The sequence below is a fragment of the Rhipicephalus sanguineus genome, chromosome 9 (genome assembly GCF_013339695.2).
Source record: "Rhipicephalus sanguineus isolate Rsan-2018 chromosome 9, BIME_Rsan_1.4, whole genome shotgun sequence".
In the NCBI taxonomy this organism is placed as follows: domain Eukaryota; kingdom Metazoa; phylum Arthropoda; class Arachnida; order Ixodida; family Ixodidae; genus Rhipicephalus; species Rhipicephalus sanguineus.
The window spans coordinates 44852148-44874652 of NC_051184.2; the positions used below are offsets into that span (position 1 = coordinate 44852148).

The 22505-nt window shown below is 48.4% G+C and overlaps 1 protein-coding gene across 2 annotated transcripts in view; it reads left to right on the forward strand.

The window, feature by feature from the left end:
* LOC119405078 (uncharacterized) overlaps window positions 1-22505 on the forward strand; it is a 354382-nt gene that overhangs the window by 321635 nt on the left and 10242 nt on the right. For both annotated transcript variants that reach the window (XM_049419201.1, XM_037671850.2), the window contains one exon: window positions 20296-20356. In XM_049419201.1, the coding sequence (XP_049275158.1) occupies window positions 20296-20356 (61 nt within the window). The remainder of the gene's footprint in view (window positions 1-20295; window positions 20357-22505) is intronic.

The window sequence follows — 22505 nt, forward strand, 5'->3', positions numbered from 1 at the left end:
CCTTCCGCATTGAGGGCGGACGTTCTACAGCGAAAAGAAGGAAATGCCTAAAGTGGGCTTTCCTCCCAAAATATCTATGTGTAGTGAAGCCAGCTTTCGTATGCTCTTCTTGTTTCGGTTGCATACGTGTCTAGCAAAGTTGTATGTAACGCGTTACAAGTAATCGATTCGCTCGTAATCAATTACATTTTTTGTAGTTTTGTAATATCATGGATTACTCTTTTCGAACTGTAACGCTCTGATAATTCGATTATATTAACACGAAACTGTTTTATGCCGGGCTCCACCAAGACTTCGCTGACGTATTTCCGTCACGGATATGACGTTGGTAAAATGCATACTAACGGATGACAAAGGAAGAAGTAGAGGAAGAGGTTTCGTCGCCGGGAATCGAGCCCACGACTTTTCGGTTCGCGACGATAGGTGCTGGGCGCTTCAACCGCTGCGCCACCGGCGCTGATGAGGCCCCACAAACGCGCCTTATATCTCTCACACTCTCTCTCGCACGGTGCTTCTTGGTTTGCGATGCGGTGTCGCCGTCTGTGAGCGGTGAAGTGAAGTCCTGCGTTATGACATTAATTAACGCCGATAGTTAAGCGATCGATGACGCAGTTATGGCGTGTCGGTGACAGCGCAGGGACGTTGGCCGCGCTAGTATCGAGGAGTCGCCCTAGACGCAGTTACGTTCTTTGCCTTTCGCTTCGTGTTAGCGTGTGACGGCTCAGTTGTCGAAGTAGTGTAGCTCCCATATGCACCAACGGTGTTTCCTCCGCCGCCTACTGCTTACGAGTGCAATAGCACCGACTAAGTACAACTGCTTCTATAAGCGCCGCAGAAAGGCAACGATGTCGACGGGCGAATGTCCTACCTTGGTGGAGCGAGACAGACGCCAGTAAGAAGATCCTCCCTCGCGCGTTCGTGGCTCAAGCTGCGAACCACTGCCTCTCGTGTTGCTGAAGCGCAGTGTGTTAGACTATGCATGAACACAAGCTTAGGTTACCCTACTACTCGGGAGCGCACGCCTTGCCGTTTCTCTCCTCAGTCGACCACGATTTCTAAGGAGTGAATATCGAGTACCCTGTGTTATTATGTGCTTGTTTATGCCATCTTCGCGCGCATTCATGATATGCGGTGTCCAGGTATATGTTAGCAACTTCGGCCACCACTACGGTTAAATCATTATCATGGGCATTAGCCATCGGGATGGAGATGTGCCACTAGGCGTCAACGTGGGTGCGTCGACGTTAAACGGTGCCATAGCTGCCAAACACCCAATAGACATTGTACAAGCTATAATATACCAAGGCACAATAAACAATCAACTAATCCTGTGCAGACACGTTTAAGTGTCGTGTTATACCAATTCCCATGACGGAGGGATCAGCCATGTTGTTTTTTTTACAGCGAAAGCTGTTATGAGATCATTTCACCGGCCGTTTTTGGCGCCGTAGTTGTCCGCCGCCGCCGCCGCCGCCGCCGCCGGTGTCCGTAACCAGTATCGCTCGAAATAAGAAAAAAAAAACGAAATAAGAAAAAAATCCAGGATGGAACGAGGTTCGAACCTGGGCCCTCTGCGTGGGAGCCCAGTATTCAACCTCTGAGCCATTCTGGTGCTTGGAACTGCTATGCAAAAAGGTCCTATACAGACTTCATGTCGGGAAGGAATCTCATTAGCATATGCAATATAGCGTGGTAGAGAGTAAAATAAGCACCAAGCGTCGCGCAACGCGTTGCACAACGCGAATTCTGTAACCAGGCGTCACACAATGCTAATTGCGCAATGAGTAGGTTGTTGAATGCTTCCAACCCATTACAAAGGACTCTGCCATAATTCTTCATTCGTCGTCAGGCACAGCATCAACAAAGTGCGCATAATGCTTACATGCGTTTAGCAGGTACCACGGCTTCGTAGAATGACGAAAAATGGCCCAGTGCCTGCTGCCCTACTTCTCAAACATTACAATGATTTGTAGCGTAGTGGGTTCCTCGCAAGTGCACTTGTAGTGGTTGCCAAGGAAGCCCATAAGCGCATGATCCATTTCCTCGGGGTCTCAGATAAATTACAATGATTTATAGCGTAGTGGGCTCCCCGCAAGTGCACTTGTATTGATTGCCAAGGAAGCCCATAAGCGCATGATCCATAACCTCGGGGTCTCAGTAAAATTACAATGACTTATAGCGTAGTGGGTTCCTCGCAAGTGCACTTGTATTGGTTGCCAAGGAAGCCCATAAGCGCATGATCCCTTTCCTCGGGGTCTCAGTAAAGGTCTTCGCCCACCCCTCCCGTCTCTCTCCCACGTCAACGTATGTTATACAGCATGACGGGAGAGGGAAATAGCGACCGGGCGTCACCCAATGTAAATTGCATAACTGGTGGGCCGTTTAAAGCTTCCAACCCATTACAAAGGGCTGAGCCATAATTCTTTATCGTCATCAGTCGTCGTGTCAACAAAGTGCACATAATGCCTTACAGACGTGTAGCTGGTGCCTCGCTTCTCCGCAGAATGACGAATAATGGCTTAGTAGGTGCTTCCAAACTTCACAAAAATTGTGATTTATGGCGTAGTGGGTACCTTTCTAGTGTACTTGTATTGTAGCCCCAAGAGAGCTTAACGGGCTCTAGAAACGCCGCTCTTCCAGCTTTCGCTGTGACTGTGCTGCGGTTTTAGCGCAGACCTGGCGTTTTTATTTTTTCTTGTAATTGATTACCGATAATCGATTACTTTTTTTTTCAAAATCAAGTTGTAACCAGTCTTCTACGGCCGTTCTCGTCCCGAAAAAAAAATGCGACGGCTCTGTAGGGACCGCCGTCCTCTCATACTGGGGTCCCTACAGAGCCTATTTTTCCACGTTTTCCTTGGCTTTACCTGCAACGCCTTACACGAGGGCCAGCACCAGCGAAGCGCGATGCTTCATAGAGGACATGGACAGTAGAGCATCGAAGCACTGCGCAACTACGACATGGTGCGCAAGGAGCTGCTACGTGATAATGCCGCCCTTTCCTTCAGCACGTGCATTTAGTAAACGTACCATCACAGGCCTTCAACTTCCAAGTAATTGAGACAGTACGACGTAGCAGGCTATAGACATCTTCAACGGAGAGAATGATCGCCTCCTCTCTGGACTGTTGCACGGTAGTACAAAATCGGACGTCACAGCCTCGGCAGTGCATTTTTGGTGGGTCACGCTTATTAAACAGGATTGTAGCGGCGCCTATGGAGCCTTCGTTGACAAGGTACATAGCATCTGTCTGCCTCAGAGCGATCTTCTGTCATATTAAATAAAAATGGGGGGAGAGGGGGGGGCGGTTGCGTGCCAAAATAACTGTATGCTTATGATGTACGCTGTAGCCTGGAACTTAGAATTAATTTTGACCACCTCCGGTTATTTTATATATAAGTACACGGGTGTGTTTGCTTTCGCCCGCTTTGAAATTCGGCCATTGTGGCCGGGAAACGAACTCATTTAACAGCGCGATATCTTTACTTGCAAAGCTACCATGGCGGGCTTCTGCAATATTTAGACGTAGTACGTCCTGTTCAGACAGGAACTATGCAGTGAAAACTGGAAAGGCTTTGTCTGCTCGCCTAGCCTACCACTTTATGCAAATGCGTTTTCGTCTATTTAAGCCCTCGGGGTCCTTAGGGTAAAGTAATTAATAAGTAGTCGACGTAGTGGAAACACTGGCTCTTAAGCATCGCTACGTTGGTGAGATAGCATCATACCCGGTTTTTGCTAAACTATTTGCCGTATAACAAGGTGGACTTGCAGTTTTAGTTCCACAGGAAAACGTGAACATATCATAATGCTCTGCTTCAAAACGCCTTGTGCTTCGCATCACCGACAACGCGGGCATTGGTTGAAAACCGCGGGGATCTGAGAATACGCTAGCACGCGCAGTAAAAAAAGAAAATTGACGATCCAGCACGTTTTTCGAGGTATGCAATTGCCACCGCCGCATTTACTTCAGTGGCTGCGAAGCCGCCGACCAAAATCACGCTGACTTCGCGAAAAGCCCGAACGGCGGGCACACGTGGCGTGGCGTTGTGTGCTTTCATTTTTTCGCTGGCTGGCGTGCTTGCGATTTAAGCCCGTCGTGTCGTGCGGGAAAGCCAGCTGCCTGCGGCGGCAGCGGCTCCCCCCCCCCCCTCCAGGAAAGTGTTGAGGAATTTACGTGAACTTCATTACCAACCAAACCCCAGCATCTCCTCCCCTCTTTCGCTACCCCTTCCTCGCCGCACACACACGCAGCCCTTTTTAGGACCCCCCCCCCCCGTACCCCACTCCCCTACGCACACACACCCAAAGCCACCAGCCATCCCCGGTCTTGCTGTGCTTTTGCATTGGCTACGTTTCTACGTTTTGTTTCGGATGCAGTCTGCGAAGCAAAGCACTTTCAAAGCACAATGGGGGGGGGGGGGGGCGGTAGAAAGGGAAAAGGGGGGCGGGGGGCGCTTGGCGCCACCGCTGACGCCACCACCGTTGCCAGCGGTGTAATCCTTCAAATTCGGTCTTTTGTTTACCCCGGCGAAAATTTGTTTGCGGGGAAGAAAGGCGAGAGACGCTGGGTGTTTTCCTGCAAACTGGCTAATTAAGGAGCGTGCACGTATACCGCCGTGCGAGCGCACGAGCCGGGACTGTAACGGCACGCGGCCGGCGTTTTGGAAGGCAAGAAAGGCGGGACCGCATTTTTCGCCGCGACTAGCCGCCGGCTTCGCGTAGGGGTCAGCGTTTTCTTGCTTCGCGCTAACTGCCGTTCGACTCCTTGGCATAGTTGGTTTGTTGGGAGAAAAAAAGGGAGGATATGAGGTACACGACACAGACTGTCCGTCGTTTGCTGCTGGCATCTTGGAAAACAAGAGTAAAAGTCCGTGATGCGTCTTTCTGAATTAGTTATGCGGGAAACTTTTCTTGGGGGGATCCCTCCTAACGTTAGATGCAAAGCGCGCTCGTCCGGGGAACACGTTTGAGCGTGTGCGCTACGGTAGCAGGATTTCATAGACGGTTGGACGACGGACTGTCGACATAGCGTGCAGACTGTTACGTTAAGCGGGCTTGCTTGTCACGACTGCACTCTGTAAAGATCGGTGGCTTTCCGATACCGCTTGTTTGGTAGCTCGTTATATGCGTTTCGTTGTTTTTTAGATGCGAAGCATCTTATGGCGGAGTTCAATCCGGTGGTGGTGGTGGTGGTGTGCGGCGTGACCACCCTTACTACGCATGTGCATCCTCCTCCCCCTCCTCTCCTCTCCTACGCTTCCCCCTCTCGCGCGCCACATTCTCTCCTGCGCAACGCCGCGATGAGCGCCAGTGCATGCGTGTCCCCTTCCCCTCTCTCTCCTCGCCTACGCTCCCCACTCTCTTTTACACGGAATCGTATCGTTTTTCTCGGTACAACCAGCCACATGACAGTCCGTTTGCAATTAACTACATTTGAACTTCTTACCGGAAAATATTTGCTGCAGCACGTGCGCGCCACTGAGGGATGTACGCGACCATTGATATGCGTTCGGTGGTGTACGCTTGTCGCCACCGGCGTTATCTTTGGACCCACACTTCTGTTGAACCATGGGCTGCCTACTGCTCACAGCTACGTCGCAATACGGCTGCGGTTCTCAACGCTTCCACATGCATGTTATCTTATGAAGCGATAGTGGTCAGTCACAGGGTGTGTGTGTGTGTGTGTGTGTGTGTGTGTGTGTGTGTGTGTGTGTGTGTGTGTGTGTGTGTGTGTGTGTGTGTGTGTGTGTGTGTGTGTGTGTGTGTGTGTGTGTGTGTGTGTGTGTGTGTGTGTGTGTGTGTGTTGGAGAGAGTAAGGGAGTGAGTGAGACAGCGTTGCGAAGGTCACTTGCAGAATGATGTCTATTGATGTCATTTCCTAATGCTGCTCCTGGCGAACTGCAAATGTGGTTCCTTATTTATTTATTTATTTATTTATTTATTTATTTATTTATTTATTTATTTATTTATTTAAGCACACTACGCAGGAAGTGATTAAAGAGTGTACTACTTTTTACAAAGATGACCAATAGCGTTGAATGAGTTTCATATATTATCGATTTTTCCAGCAATCCGCAATAACGACCATGCACCATCGTGGCGCACTTTTTCACCTTCATGTGCAAGATATAACGCTCGTACAACTAACCTGGCCGCATGCCGATGCACTGCCTGCGATGCGATATCGCCAACGAAGAAATTAAAGACTCGCTGGCTTGCATGGAAGCACCTCTAGGCTGCGCAATGTCTTGACGCAACGTCGATGACAAATTAGACTCCGGGCGAGATTCTTGCGAAAACTATCCGCTCACCGAGCGCAGAACCGGCGGCTGAGGCTAGGGAAGCGACAAAGGAGCGCGTGCTTTTGCTAAGAGGGCCGAAAGCGAGCGGAATACACACAAAAACGCAAGACTGAGGAAACAACAAAAAGAAGGGAGAGCGCGCCCCTAACTGGCGGAGCTTGGCCGCGTATACTATTACAGGCCTCCTTAACGACCCTCGCGTGTTTTGCGGCAGAAAAGTTTGAGGAAGACCTTAAACCTTCGGCCGCGTGGCGACACGCATTTTTGGCTTCCTCTTCTTTTTTCGGCGTCCGCTGGAATAAGGGTTGTTGTTACATAGGCGAAAGCTAGGCGAGCGGACGGGACACACACAAAAATAATATCCGCGTTTGCACGGTTGTGCGCTTTCCTAGCAGCCACAGGCGTTGGTTGGGTGCCCTGGAAGAGCGGAACACGAAACGCATGTTCTCTCCCCCCCCCCCCCCCACCCTTCCATCCCTTCATGCCTTGCGAGTCTTTCGCCAACCGTTTTCTGAAGCGCCCTTTCCCTTCCTTTCTAAAGAGGGAGAGGGGAATACGGTAGGTTTTCTCTTACTCATTTCCCTACGCGGTAGCCTGCAGCCAACGGTAAACATCTGAATTTAATCACCTTCGCTCGGAGACGGCTATTAGGGCTGGAAGCCTCGCCTCTTATGGTGTGTATGCACCCTTCTATCCTCCTGTGCCTTACTCGCCACCGTAAAAGCGTACACGTTCGCTTAGTTTTGGAAGGGGAGGTCCCCCTCAGAAACTGCGTACCCTAGCTTCGCCTGTGATAGTAAAGAAAAAAGAAACACGGGGCTCTGAAACAACGGCAGCATGCGCGCGAAGTTGGCCGCATATCGCTGGCGCGGGCCAGCTCTCGCAGTTGCATCGCGTTGAACGGGACGGGACGGCGTCGCTTGGCGAGTTCATCGTTAAATATAACTAACGATATGCGAGCTCGCGTTCTACGCACTCACGCTTACTTCGTGCCGTGCTTTACTGGGTACGACTTGTGGCTTCCCCCCGCACGGTTGGCTTCGTTTTGCAGTCTTTAAGGGGAGCGAAGGTTTGGTTACTACGCGAGCGAGAGCTGTTTTGTTTAGGAAGGGGTGGGGGGAGGGGGGGGGGGGGCTGAGGTGCGTGGAGAGATGATGGAGGATCTTGCATGTACGTGCGTTAGGCCCGACTCGCAGCTTGGCTTGAAAACCTTCCACCCCGGCCCCATCTTCTTGGTTTTTTTCGCTTCCCGTATGCAATATAGCGTGGTTAAGGCAGTTTTCGCTTGCTGTTTGTTGTTGCTCGCTGAAGGTAGGGGAAATTCTCGTGGGCGAAAATTAAGTCTCGCGTATTCTCGCCAGCTGCCGTGAGACTTCTTCGCTTTTCTCTATAGGCTTCCGCGCCTCAATCTTTTTTTCTTTGCTTCTCCGGCATTCTCTATTTGACTGTTATAAACTGAAGCGTGTCATGCGAGGATTTCGTTTTTCTTTTTTCTTTTTTTTTTCTATCGTACGAGCGTTCCCAGTCTACGCATTTCGAGCTGCTTAACAAGGACGTGCGGTGCGGGTCTTTCGCCGCCTTATTTATGGAAAACGAAAGGCAAGGCATGCAGAGGTTTACGCGTCCGCGTTTACTTTTTTTCTTTGTTTGTTTGTTTAGCTGCTAAACACCTTGTAGCACGAACCTGTCAGCTAACACTCCGGTGAAAAATTGCCACGTTTCCTTGTGACGACCGCTTTGTCTTGGCATCGTTGAGGTCATCCACGCGTGTCTGCGGCAGCACGATATATCGTTTTGTGGCTTACGCGGTAAAAGACTGTCGAGTCACCTTTGAGGCCGCCGCTGGCGTTGTAGGCATCGCTAAGGTGCGGCTCGTATGCCCGAGTAGTTCATCAGCCAACGCATAGTAAATAACTGACGTCTACGTTTTCGTTATTGCCGGAATCAGCAAGTCTCTTAAAGTACATGCTGTAGCGAGACTCCAATTTTCTCGTTACTGTGTTAATACGTGGAAGTGCTTATGTGTGTCATGTCTAAAGGTTACAGAAGGTGCGGAAAAATGTGCTTAGGAAAAATGATGACAATTGCGAGCACTTTGTACTCCACTATGATGCAGCGGTTAGATGTCCCTGGTTTAGAAGTCTTTTGAGCTGTGTTTATAGCAAAAGGTGAAGGATTTAGAGAGAGATAGAAAGATAAATGCTTTAATGAAATGCTAGAGATGTTAGCCTGGCTATTCGCCTGACATGCTACTCCAGGTGCTAAGGGATGGTTATGATATATGCACTGACACATAATAGCACACACACACATACACACACACGCACACACACGCGCACACACACACGCACACACACGCGCACACACACACACACACACACACACACACACACACACACACACACACACACACACACACACACACACACACACACACACACACACGCACACAGATTACACTATTTAGAAAATTTCGTAATGGTTCGTGGCCCGCAAGAACGTCAACAGCGCTTTCGTGACGCGGCCTGCGAACAGCACCACAGCATTGTTCTGCAATGCATACCAGCCCACTGCAGAAGAATACAAGGCAACGTCCAGGTTGATCACGCTGCCAAAGCTGGACACGACGCCTCGACAGAATTGGTCGAGATATGTTGCTCGAGGAAAGACGCGGTGACACTCGTATCAGCACACGCTTGGCGCTTCCAGCGATCCCTCTGGACAGATGCAAGTGACCAGTAACGGACCTTCATACTACATTGAAGGACTTAAAGTACTACGTGCACTACTACAGAAGACCTTTATGCAGATGTCTCTAAAAAGCTACGTCATTGCTATCGGTCTCGTGTGTCTAAAAAAAAAGCTCGGGGGGGGGGGGGGGGGTAGTCTTAAAGTACCACGTAGTCGATCGCTACTACGAAAGATGTGTAAGCTGTCCCTAAACCCTAAGACCGGCAAAAAATTATATGAAAAGGGGATCATTTACAATAGAATATAATCTGTTTGGAGTACCGTGTACTGTACTATATTTGAGGTGTATGCAGCTCTCCCAAAACCGTTTAGGACCGTGAAAAGAGAGCATAAAGTCCTTGGTGTCGATACGACCTACTGACAATTAGGACACCGGCGAAGCATCGTGGCTTGTGCGCCAAGAAAAGGGACCAGTCCGTCAGAAAAAAAGATCCTCGCCTACGCCACTGCTGCCAGCTCAAAACGGAAGACTAAGGGAAGTGGAAATATAAACGTCCTGGACTGGACAGGGGATCTATTCATCCTAGCCATTGCTCTTCCTTGCGTCTCAACGCCGCCTGCCTCAATTTTCCCAGTTTTCCCCTTTCTTGCGGGTCCCGCATCCCTAATTTCTCCTCGTCTCTTCGCTTCGAAAACTAACGACGCAACCTCTCATTCTCTCTCGAGCGCGCGACGGCAAAAACAGTGTTTGCCACACGCGCCGAAATTCTTTTCCCCCGTATAATATAATGCGTTTCGCGCTCACCGACAAGAAGAGTTTATACGCCGACGCGGCTGGCCGCCCGCCATAGCTGGGGCGCAGGCACGCATGTTGCATCGAGCGCGAAAAAGAAGCGTCGTGCCAGGGAACAGCGTCCGAAAAGTGCTTTTGCATATTCCGCTCGCTATACGAGCGCACCCCCCCTCCTCGTCGCCTCCCACTTCGAGAAGAGAGCTCTGCCGGTTCATTAGACATGCAAATTATGCAAATCAAATTACCTTCATCAACTGCAACGACCACGCGACGCCCCGCCGCGCAGCCTCCCACCCCCCCCCCCCCTTTTTCCAACGTTCCAATTCTGCTCGTCGCCATCTTTCTTTCTGCCCCCCTACGCACTTGATGTTGTTCCCTCTTCACAGCGAGCGCATTTTCTCTCCACTATAGCTCGCGCGTTTCGCTGTGTATAACTCGTGTGGCAACCGCACAGCCCGCTCGTCGCGCTATGGCTCTATGTATATGTACCACTCCCCACCTTTCTTGCGCTTCTGGAAAAGCGCGCGAAAATAACTTCTTTTCGCGCGCAAAACGGCCCTCCTGCGTCATTCGCCCACACTTTCTCTCTCAGGCTCTCACTACGGCTCTTCATCATTTTTCCGCCAGGATCGCCAGCTTCCCGATTCCGCGCAGCTGCCTTAACCCTATCTCCCCGTTTCCCTCGCCGATTCCCTAGCGTGAAATACCGAGCTTGCGTAAGACTTCAGCAAGCGTAGGGTACGAAATTCGGGAGGGGGTGGTGGTCGAGAACACAGAGGGACAGCGTTTGTTGTTTATATCCCCGGTCTTGTCTCCGAAACTTCGAGCACCCTCGCTTTTCGCTCCCCGGTGTCCATGTTTCCCCACGCGCGGCGAAAAACTATTAGCGAGAGTATTGAAACATTAACATTTTCGCGCGTATAGAGATGAACACGTGGACTCGTGTGCATGCACGCACATACAAGTTGAAGCGTGATGAGGAATGGCGGCCGCCGTCTGGATCGAAAATGTTTCACACTTTTGCTTTTAGTTTTTATCTCCGGCCTTCGTTGGCGAGCCTGCTTCGCATGCCTTCACCGCCGGGGGGCGCTCGATGCTGCGACGAGTTTCATGCGCGCGTTAAAACGAGCAACTTCCGTGCGTCGCATTTTTCTTTGCTGTTTCGTTCTCGTGATCGACATTGATCGCAAGACAGCGTTCGGTCGCGTTGGAAAGTTGCGGTACCGCATGGCGCAATCTAGAGATATTTCACAATTTATTGGTGAACAAGGAGCGGGCCTCTGTTTAGGGGGCTGAATTTTCTTATCTATACGGGTTTCCTTTCATCCGTAAGCATTATTCACTGGGAATTGACCTTTGACCTTTGATGCTACGCATGTACGAAAGCATATGGCACCTCTCTCCCCGAAATAGAGCGAGGTGAAGCTGCAGTTGTGGACTGCAACGAATTACGCGGTGCGATGAAATTACGCAATTTTCAGGCGTAGGAAGGTCTTAACGAGCGTTGACTTCGTCGGTGCTGCATATTCTTAATTGTTTAGCGCAGAAACGTTTTACAAACGGAATCAGGAAACGTTACGTGTGTGTGTCCCTCCAGGCCGGAACAGGAAGTGAATTGAAGAGACCGGAACTAGAAACCGACAGCGAATGTAAGACCCGCAGTGCGTAACTGGAAGTCACTTGTGTGACTGCAAGTATGGTGCAACGGAAGCGGGGCAAGGCCCGCTATCTCTATGTCCAGCGAGGCTAAGCCCGCCCAGTATGACCTATTCGACAAGGGAGTAGTAACAAAGCATCCATGGTCCAGAAAAGTCGGGGAGGTTCGTAAAGCAAACTTCGCTTTAAATGTTCCTGCACTAAACACGCCTATAGCATAGGATGGGATCAGCTAACAACTCGATGAAGAGGCCCTTGTCAGTGGAAGTAAAATATTGTTACTGCGATGACGTAAAGCCGGATCTCGACGTAACCCTAAAAAGACCCCTAAACTTCTCCGAGTTTACGGACGAGAGAGTGGTTTCCTTCTCGCCTTCACCACCCTTCCTAGAGGTGCTATCTCCTCCTCGCCACTTCATAAAACACGTTGACAATATCAACACTAAGCGTTGAGCCCATCAAGATTTCGCGCTTTTCGGCTGCACGCTGTTACCTCCGTTTGTACAGTAGAAAACGCACTAAACGAAGTGAAATCAGTTGATCGTGCACGATGGTCACGAGAGACAAGCCAGAAAGGGCATGCGACTGCATGCCAAAGCAAGGTATGGGAAGAATTCACAACTGATATTTCTCGTATATAGACCAATCGAGAGCTTATTACCTCATGACGTCACGTGAACAGACTGCAAACGCCACGATATTGTGCCGAAAAGACGACAAACGTCAGCTGATAATAACGCCCTGCTTTTTTTTTACCCGAAAGTGTTTTATGCCGGGGTCCACCAAGACTTCAGTGGCGTATTTCCGTCACGGAAGTGACGTCGAAAAAATGCACACGATCAGATGGCAAAGAAAAAAACTTCCATCAACGGGAGTCAAACCCACGACCTCTCGGTCCGCGACAACAGATGCCGGGCACGCTATCCACTGCGCCACGGTCACGCACTGTAGAGGCTTTATTTTGTTTATTTGTTCTTTATCTTCGGAGGATGTTTAGGGGCCCTTTAAGTGTTATCTTCCTTCATTTCCTGCTTTCTTCTTGCCGCTCTGCCCTGTCTAGTTTCGCGAGCTTTCGCTGGAGACGCCTCGTTCGAACCCTCCCTGCGGCACTTTTCGCAGCGTCGCCCACTCTTCGCGGCATGCTACCGGCGCTGCAAAGTCAACGCTACGCACCTGCTGCTTGTTTGTAACGTTGCCTAGCGAAAACAACGCGCGGGCTCGGAATAACCTACTAAACTCGCCGGCCTGTTGATAAGATGAAGCGTGGTACGTAGGCATCGACTGGGTGAGCGCGAACGGGGAAAAAGCTCAAGAGTAAATACAGTATCTGCATATCGAGTATGCCGAACCGACAGGAGTGCGACAAAAAAAAAGTGAAGTGTAAAAGAGGTGGCGGTGGTAATGGTACGGCGGTTGGGAGGCGGAACGGACTTTCGCCGCAGGTCCAATTAACATTTTCTTTACTAGTTCCCGTTCGTTTAGCTCATTAATTATTCGAATTATGCAAATTGAAATACCGCGCCAGCGGCGCGTTCCCATACGTGTTCGCTACGGGAAACTTTCTTTCTCTTTCTCTCTCTCTCTCTCTCACATACGCCCTCCCTGTGTTTCTGTGAACCGGGGCTGAAGTCCCCTGGGTCTGACGGCTAGCTTGCCTAGGGCGGAGGCGAGCTCGGTGTAGTCGCGTTACGGATGGCGCGAAAGCCCGGTGCTACTCTTTCGGGCGCTACGTTCCGGGCAGCAGCTCCGTATATAAGTAAAAAAAAAAAACACTTCAGCCCCTTCAGTCCAGCCCCTTTTCCCTCCGACCCCTCTCCCACCGGTCCTATTTCCCTGGCTTTACGCGTCCGCTTGTTAAGTGGAGGGTGCCAAACTAACACGCACGTTAGAGTTACGCAGAGTTACAGCGAACCGCGAAAAGGAAGTCAGAAACATAACACCTGTTGCTTATTCGTATTTTTTTAACGCGAAGCATTTCTTAGCGAACCTCTGGCACTTTCAGCGTTTCTATCTACGTATCTATCTATCTATCTATCTAGCCGCCTACGTCTGGGTGCTCTCATGATCGCCTCCTTCCCTTGGTGTAGACCAAAATTTGCATGGGAGGGTAAGAGGATTTGACGAATATGATTGCGGGTCATGGCATGAATAACGTTAAAACCCTGTCGCGTACGTCCTCAAACCCTTTCCACTAGACACGTGTGGCACATACCCGTTTACCACGGGCCGCGGTGTACGGGTATGCGCCACAGGTGATTGACAGTTTATATCTACCCAGGAACGGCGAGAACAGACATTGGTAACTACTTAAATACTAGAGCGTTAAGGAAAACCAGCATCGGCAGCGTTGACTCAAGGAATGGAAAGAATGGAAATTAGGATCCCAGCAGGAATCGAACCCAAGCATTCTGCGTGGCAATCAGGTATTCTACCACAGAGCCACGCCAGGTCTATAAGCTGGTTTGGAAAAACAGCCTATGCAGGCGTAATGTCGGTGCAACGTCAACTGTGGTTGTGGTGCTCGCTATCTAATTCTACAAGAAAGCAATAAACACTACATGATGCTCCTAAGATGTGTACTCCTACGATACAGGCGTCATATCAGATTAACGTCTGTAATTCCAGTGTTGGCTCTGCTTTTATAGCAGTCTAATAAACATTAGGTTTGTATTCCTATGATTCAGCAAGCTATATTGCAGCATTGCTCGACCCCGCAGGGATACATTAACGAAAGTTACGTATGATATCCACATCACCGCACCGTACAGTGCACTTCGTCCACCAGAACGACGCAGTGTCCTATTCATTTCTTACGAGGCTGGGCGATGGCCTCATGCTGACCGAGGATGATGATAGATTGATTGACAGCCGCTTTGTAGACTAGGCTACGTAGGGCACATACGCCCAGGTAGTCTACGAATACGACAAACACCATCCACTGATGTTGGTCTACGTAGCACTATCCAGGCCTACTAGCCTCGATGTCCTATACCTCACCAACGGCGAAGGGTGACTTCAGGTTCCTACATGTCGCCGGCTCTATCGACAGACAATTTATCGACCAAGTGACGGAGGCGTCCACGATTTCCAACAGCGGTACTATACCTCATACTTCACTACACATGAACCGCTCGTCTCCGCGATCACGACCGGATCCGATAACAAGTCATGACCAGCTGCTGGTGCTCACTGATCACAGTGATGATGCCCTTCTTCAAGAACTGTCAAGAACTTCTTGCACACATGCACACGGGTTCGTGAAACGTGCGTGCGTGCTCGGGACACGTATAGGCACTACATATCAGCTTACCGCTTCTGGTGTTAGTAGTACCCACGTTACCCAACCGTAAACAACTGGATATATAACACATATGCGGCTCTTCAACATATATATGTGTGCGTATAAAATTTATACAAATATTTAGCGTCATTTTGTAACGTGTCGCTCAGTGACCAGCTGCTGGTGCTCACTGATCACAGTGATGATGCCCTTCTTCAAGAACTGTCAAGAACTTCTTGCACACATGCACACGGGTTCGTGAAACGTGCGTGCGTGCTCGGGACACGTATAGGCACTACATATCAGCTTACCGCTTCTGGTGTTAGTAGTACCCACGTTACCCAACCGTAAACAACTGGATATATAACACATATGCGGCTCTTCAACATATATATGTGTGCGTATAAAATTCAGTCACCTACCCATCGCATGCTTCGCATAACATCGACTCCCACGGTACGTGGGATCTGCCGAGTTTTTTCGTGTTTATTGATCAACTGAATGTTATCTTTATGGACTCTGTTTCACTGGCACTGGCGTACGTTCGTTTATTGTTCCATCTTTCGGAAAATCGATCATGAGGGCCACATAGCTGCCTAGATAATCGGCAGCGGAAAAAAAATGATGCTACGGTGTGCGTTTTCTGCAGACGTCTTTCGCGCCGAGTGTTCCGTAAGGTGTGTATACCTAACCGCGCGTGCCTATCACGCGGTTCATTGTCACCAGCAGGCCCGCTACTCCGCGTGGCCTGCGATCGCACGTGTGTTGGAGTTGTATGTGCCGATGCTTATAGAACCGAACAGCGAACAAATTCTTCTTCGTTTGCTCCCCCGTCTATTGCTCTATTTCATCGTATAAGGATGTTTTGACAGGTTTCCGAGCTTGCGCGTTAGCAACTGCACTGTGAAGTGGTCGTGTTCAGCCGTGCACTCAGTTGTACAGAGTCGGAAGTGTCTCTTATGCATTCGAATCTAAAAAAAAAATCACAGCATATCCACGGAGTGAATGATGATGAGTGGGCGAAGCTGCGGAGGTTCATCGGTAAACCGTGAATCTTCCGTGAATTCTGCCCAGTACATCATCACCGACGTGAGATCGGGCGCGTTTATACTAAAGGTTCGATGAGTTATGACGACTTGCAGCTCACTTTAATTTTACATGTACGCTGTGAATTTTCATTGTTTAGAAAACCATTGCTTTAGAAAACATCTGGCGTCTTTCGTTAAGCAGCTGGCGTCTTTTCGTTTTGCTTTAGAAACATCTGGCGTTCTTTCGTTTTGCTTTTACAAAGCATCTGGCGTCTTTCGTTGGTTTATTTCATCAATCAACGGCGTTTTGAACAAAATTGTTATTGTTTAATCACGCATAGGAGAAATCTCACCAGGCACTACCTTGGAGGTAAACAATGGCTGCTAATGGGAATGAGAGACAGAAGAAGTCGGCTTTTAGCTAACACTTACACTTCTACTTCTACTAACGTTTCCTACTGGAACATGCCAATGGCTGCTAATGGGGAATGAGAGACAGAAGAATTCGGCTTTTAGTTAACGCGCACGCTGCGAATTTTTTATTGTTCAACAACGCACAGGAAAATCTCCCACCGTCACCACCTTGGAGGTCAAAGCGTAAGACTGGTTACGCACTACGACTACGACTACGAGGGACGAACGGGTGCCGCCTTAAGGAGCTTCGCCCCTAAAAATTTGTTGCTGTTTCTTGCATCAACTTTGTGCGTATATCATGTTCTTATGCTTTAGATATAGGCATATTTGTTTGTATAAGCGTGGTCAGTTGCTAATCAAAAGCTTTGCCAAGTGCGGGAAACCATAATGCAGCATTCACTAATGGAACGCCATCAACCAACGCCGTCGTGGTGGCACTTTGGTTACAGTGTTCGGCTACTGACCAGAGCCCTCCACGACGGCGTGTCTCATAGCCTGAGTTTCTTTGGGACGTTAAACCCCATAAGCTGACGAAATAAACCAACGCGAAACAGAGGCAACAGCTTGAAGTCACGCTGTGTCGTTGCTACGACATCGCCTGCCGACTGAAACCCCTTTGGAGCTTTCGTTAAGCACAATATTTCCAGCGAATACCGAAAATTCCTCAGTGAGGACTCCCAAGAACTGAGGCACTGTGGCTTACTGTATGAAAAATGAGCCAGGGGTTGTAGGGCTGTGCAGGATTGGAATGGCAACTCTTAGGGTCGTTTTATTCTTCGTCTTGTTCTTTTCTTGTCGTTCAATACTCACGAGCTAAGTACGTTAGGAACGAAGTTAAGCTCGGAGTAGCCCGTAACCGTATACCAAAGGCGTTATTCGGAATGCGAACGTTCCTGGCTGACCGATGGTTTTAGCGCGCATTCCGGCAAATGCGAGCGCGTGTATCTCGTCGGGGCTGCTCGTGGACTCCCAGGAACGAACTGTCGCTTGTTAAACACTTCTGTCGCTGCACTTTTTTCCCTCCTTGGTGTTTTTTCTTTCGCCCACAGGGAAGCCAGGCTACAATGCTTTTTCTTACTTTTTGTTCGCCGTCCCCTTCATCCTCTCCAACCATTCCGTGCACGAATAGCCGCACGAAGTTGCTCCAGTCGCATAGTGCGAAAGAGGCGGCGAGTTTGGAGAAAAATGTACGTCGATGATCGCTGCATAACTGCGACTGGGCCGAACGTGCGACGTGCCTGGAAGTAGCCCTTAGTTTGTGGATGTCCAGCTGAGAGGAAAATGGGGCGGGTTTGGGTGCGTGTGTGTGTTGGGGGGGGAGGAGGGGGGGGGTTGTCACATGGTATAAAAGCTCTGCGTGCTCGGTCGTCAAAAAAGGCGAGTAACTTTCCATCACACTGTGTCCCCTCCGCCTCGCTGTTATGTCCATCTATTCGTTTGTACCTTTTGTCAATCTAGCTGCTCGCGTATCTTTCTCTCTCTCTTTCAATCCCTCTCACTACCTCATAATCCCGACTCGTCTTCTTTGCCACTCTCTACACTGCTATTCCAACGGACATCGTCAGTGCGCCGGTCACACGGTTCGCCCGTAAAAAACACACTCGCTGCTCAAGCGACAGTTGCTGTAACGGTCGCAAATGAGGTTTCGTTTGCGATTCTACTGAGCACCGGAATGCCTATCCGTTCGTGAGTGCTCTAGCTTTACCGGCAACTTTGTTCGCGGAGTTCGCGGTAAACGCACACATGTATAGTAGATCGACGACTGTTTGGCCATATACCCAATGGAATGCACTCTCGGTCTGTTTTGAGTGCTGTCGGTTCCACGCTTCGTTGAGTGGTACGTACACCGTTCGGTATACTGTTTTTTTTCCCCCACCGAAACCAGGCGCGTTCATTTCCCGGTAACCGCGACATTCCTCCATCCGTGGTAAAAACCTTCCGTAAGTTTCGGCATTCGAGAGTGCGTGCCTCTTGGTTCTGTATGCGAATTAAAAAAAAGGACAGGGGGAGGGGCGGAGGGGGGCTGGGAACGTCACACCTCCCTAAGTAATTATTTCTCGGTCGACTGTGGCTTGGCTTTTGACGAATGGGCAACTGCTAGGCTACTCGCGGCACCTTTGTTGAAAGTCTTGCTTTCAGCGACACCAAGATGGGTCCCTGACGGAAAACAACGCGATGGTGCAAGGGGGAATTCGTGAAAACTGCTTAAAAGGTTCTTCTAATTGTAACTTCTGTAAGTTTTCGACAAAAGCCACTTCCAAGGAACGTGACACGCGAAGCACTGCTCATATACTTTATTCCCCGTTGACATCGGAAACCTGGGGAAAAGGCAAAAAAAAATCCATGGTTTCTTGTGTTTAATCAAAACTGAACTTTATAGAAACGGCCCCGCTAGTGTACTGGTATCACTCACTAGCTGGGCGAAAATTCCGTCAGCGTCCCGGCCGCCTCATTCCCAGTTAAATTTTCCTATGGCTGTAGGGTAAGTACCGAGATTGGTCTTATTGAATTCTCGTTCCATGGAGTGGACGTCACCTTAACTAAGGAAAGCATGAAGATATGTTGTCGTGTGCGTCACATGTGTTTGGTCATGTTCCTCACTTTCGACCCTGATTTGACGGGCAATGCACGAGGAACGGGGAGCTTATGTTCCCAGTTTACAAATATCTATCTATCTATCTATCTATCTATCTATCTATCTATCTATCTATCTATCTATCTATCTATCTATCTATCTATCTATCTATCTATCTATCTATCTATCTATCTATCTATCTATCTATCTATCTATATATATATATATATATATATATATATATATATATATATATATATATATATATATATATATATATATATATATATATATATATATATATATAACTTTGGAGAAGACGTATTCGTGATGATTACATACGTTTTTTCTGATTACACTTCTTCTACAGGCACTTATAGCCTTTTCTGCTTTTGTGCCATACGACCAGATTTAACTAACATTTATTTTACTCTTAACCGAACATCTCTACGTACAAATGTATTTCTTATAACCATTGTTATCATTTTATCACTCACCGTTTTTCAACCTTATAACGCCTACCTCTTCTTCCCATACTGTAAGAAAACCAAAGCCACCCGTGCATGTGAAATCCCACTTGCAGGTGAAGAATATTGCCCATTTTCTGCGAGAGCGCGCGCGCGCGTGTGTGTGTGTGTGTTTGTGTGTGTTCGGGGGGGGGGGGGAGGGTTGTCATGATAATGTGGAACTGTTTCCCTCGTGACGTTGTCTGCATCAGTGAAAGTCAGAAGTTTATACACAAACTAACATGTTTGTTGTAATGTTTCGTCTTGTTTTTTATGTTCTTTAAATATTGTTTAATATTATTCCTCTTCCTCCTTTCTTTGCATTCCGTTTAACTTCCATTTACTGTATTCCTATTTGTTAGTTTTCTGTATGACTTGAATTAATTACTATATGATGTTGTAGTCTTCTTTCCTTTTAAACTAGATTGTGTGCCATTTTAAACACACTGAGGCGTATCAAACGGATAAAATTTTTAATATACATCATCCTTATGTATGTGGGAATAGGGCATTTGCAAAACTCAGTATTCATTGCAACAATTTCACATAAGCTCAAATGTCGCTTATCATATTTGTAAGCTTTGGACGCCTCAACAGATTCACTTCTACAGAAGCGTGTAGCTGCTTCTGATGCAAAACTATGACATGTAAAAAGCTTCGTGCTTCTTTTTTCGATTGCAGATTTTTGACATTTTATTATAATTCAGTGACCTGCATCGCAATTACGCTTCCTAGAACTGCTAGAATGCAACGTTGCGCTTCAAGCGCAATAACCATCACTCATTGAATTGTCCAGCTAGCCCATATCGCTAGCTTGTAATGCATTAACGAGCCTCGATTGTCCGCGAAGTACTCGTAACTTGGCTGCATATTCTCATAACTACTTTTTTATTATTATTAACTGATCCTTGCGTTCATGCGTTTTGCGGACCTTCGCAAACTTCGAGTCACGTGGCTTGGAGTTCCGCGTATTGTTTGCTCACCGCCAGACCTTCGAATAGCACTTTTTCAGGGGTCGCTGAATTCTTCCTTTTCTTTATCATTTGGCAGATCCACTCGTCAAACTGTGGACGTCGAATTCCAATGACGACACCGGACCCCATCCTTCGAGGTGAGCAATTCTATACGTACACTAAGCTCAAGAACGTGGGTTCGACTCCCGGCCACGGTGGCCGCGTCTTGATGGGGCTAAATGCGAAAACGCCCATGTACTTTGATTTAGGTGCACGTTATAGACCTCTAGGTGGATCCGCCTACTAAGGCGTGTTTCGTAATCACATCCTGGTTCTGGCTCGTAAAACCCCAGCAGTTATTAAATGCGAAGCATTTCTTAGCGAACCTCTGGCACTTTGAGCGTTTCTATCTACGTATCTATCTATCTATCTATCTATCTAGCCGCCAACGTCTGGGTGCTCTCATGATCGCCTCCTCCCCTTGGTGTAGACCAAAATTTGCATGGAAGGGTAAGAGGATTTTACGAATATGATTGCGGGTCATGGCATGAATAACGTTAAAATCCTGTCGCGTACGTCCTCAAACCCCTTCCACTAGACACGTTTGGCACATACCCGTTTACCACGGGCCGTGGTGTACGGGTATGCGCCACAGGTGATTGACAGTTTATATCTACCCAGGAACGGCGAGAACAGACATTGGTAACTACTTAAATACTAGAGCGTTAAGGAAAACCAGCATCGGCAGCGTTGATCAAAGAATGGAAAGAATGGAAATTAGGATCCCAGCAGGAATCGAACCCAAGCATTCTGCGTGGCAATCAGGTATTCTACCACTGAGCCACGGCAGGTCTATAAACTCGTTTGGAAAAACAGCCTACACAGGCGTAATATCAGTGCAACGTCAATTGTGGCTGTGATGCTGGCTATCTAATTTTACAAGAAAGCAATAAACACTACATGATGCTCCTAAGATGTGTACTCCTACGATACAGGCGTCATATCAGATTAACGTCTGTAGTTCCAGTGTTGGTTCTGCTTTTATAGCAGTCTAATAAACATTACGTTTGTATTCCTATGATTCAGCAAGCTATATTGCAGCATTGCTCGACCCCGGAGGGATACATTAACGAAAGTTACGTATGATATCCACATCACCGCACCGTACAGTGCACTTCGTCCACCAAAACGACGCAGTGTCCTATTCATTTCTTACGAGGCTGGGCGATGGCCTCATGCTGACCGAGGATGATGCCAGATTGACTGACAGCCGCTTTGTAGACTAGGCTACGTAGGGCACATACGCCCAGGTAGTCTACGAATACGACAAACACCATCCACTGATGTTGGTCTACGTAGCACTATCCAGGCCTACTAGCCTCGATGTCCTATACCTCACCAACGGCGAAGGGTGACTTCAGATTCCGACATGTCGCAGGCTCTATCGACAGACAATTTGTCGACGAAATGACCGAGGCATCCAGGATCTTCAACAGCTGTACTATACCTCATACCTCACTACACATGGACCCCTCGTCACCGCGATCACAACCGGATCCGATAACAAGTCATGACCAGCTGCTGGTGCTCACTGATCACGATGATGATGCCCTTCTTCAAGAACTGTCAAGAACTTCTTGCACACATGCACACGGGTTCGTGAAACGGGCGTGCGTTCTCGGGACACGTATAGGCACTACATATCAGCTTACCGCTTCTGGTGTTAGTAGTACCCACGTTACCCAACCGTAAACAACTGGATATATAACACATATGCGGCTCTTCAACATATATATGTGTGCGTATAAAATTTATACAAATATTTAGCGTCATTTTGTAACGTGTCGCTCAATAAAAAAAGTTACGCCACAGTCACCTACCCACCGCATGCTTCGCATAACATCGACTCCCACGGTACGTGGGATCTGTCGAATTTTTTATTAGTTTAATTATACGCACACTAAAAGGCCTTAACGAATCAGTTAAATATGCATTTCTTTCTAAACCATATTTTCACTAATGCGCCGAAGAAAAAAAAATAACGCTTAACTGCTGCAACATAGCAACGGCTGCTCGTATCCCTCTTTTTAATTTCGCGCCATAATTTCAGTGCCGTAACGTGTGACGTCACACATTTTGAAAACCTCTTGTCGTATTTGGGCCGCGTTGCTTTGTAAGAGTTCTCGATATTGCCGGGCTTTGTTTGGCGCTTTGAAAGTGGGGGTTGGGGGAGAGGATGGGATAGCGTATTGCCTTTTTTTTTTTACTGACGCATTTGCATTGAATTCTGCTGCGGTGTTATGTGCC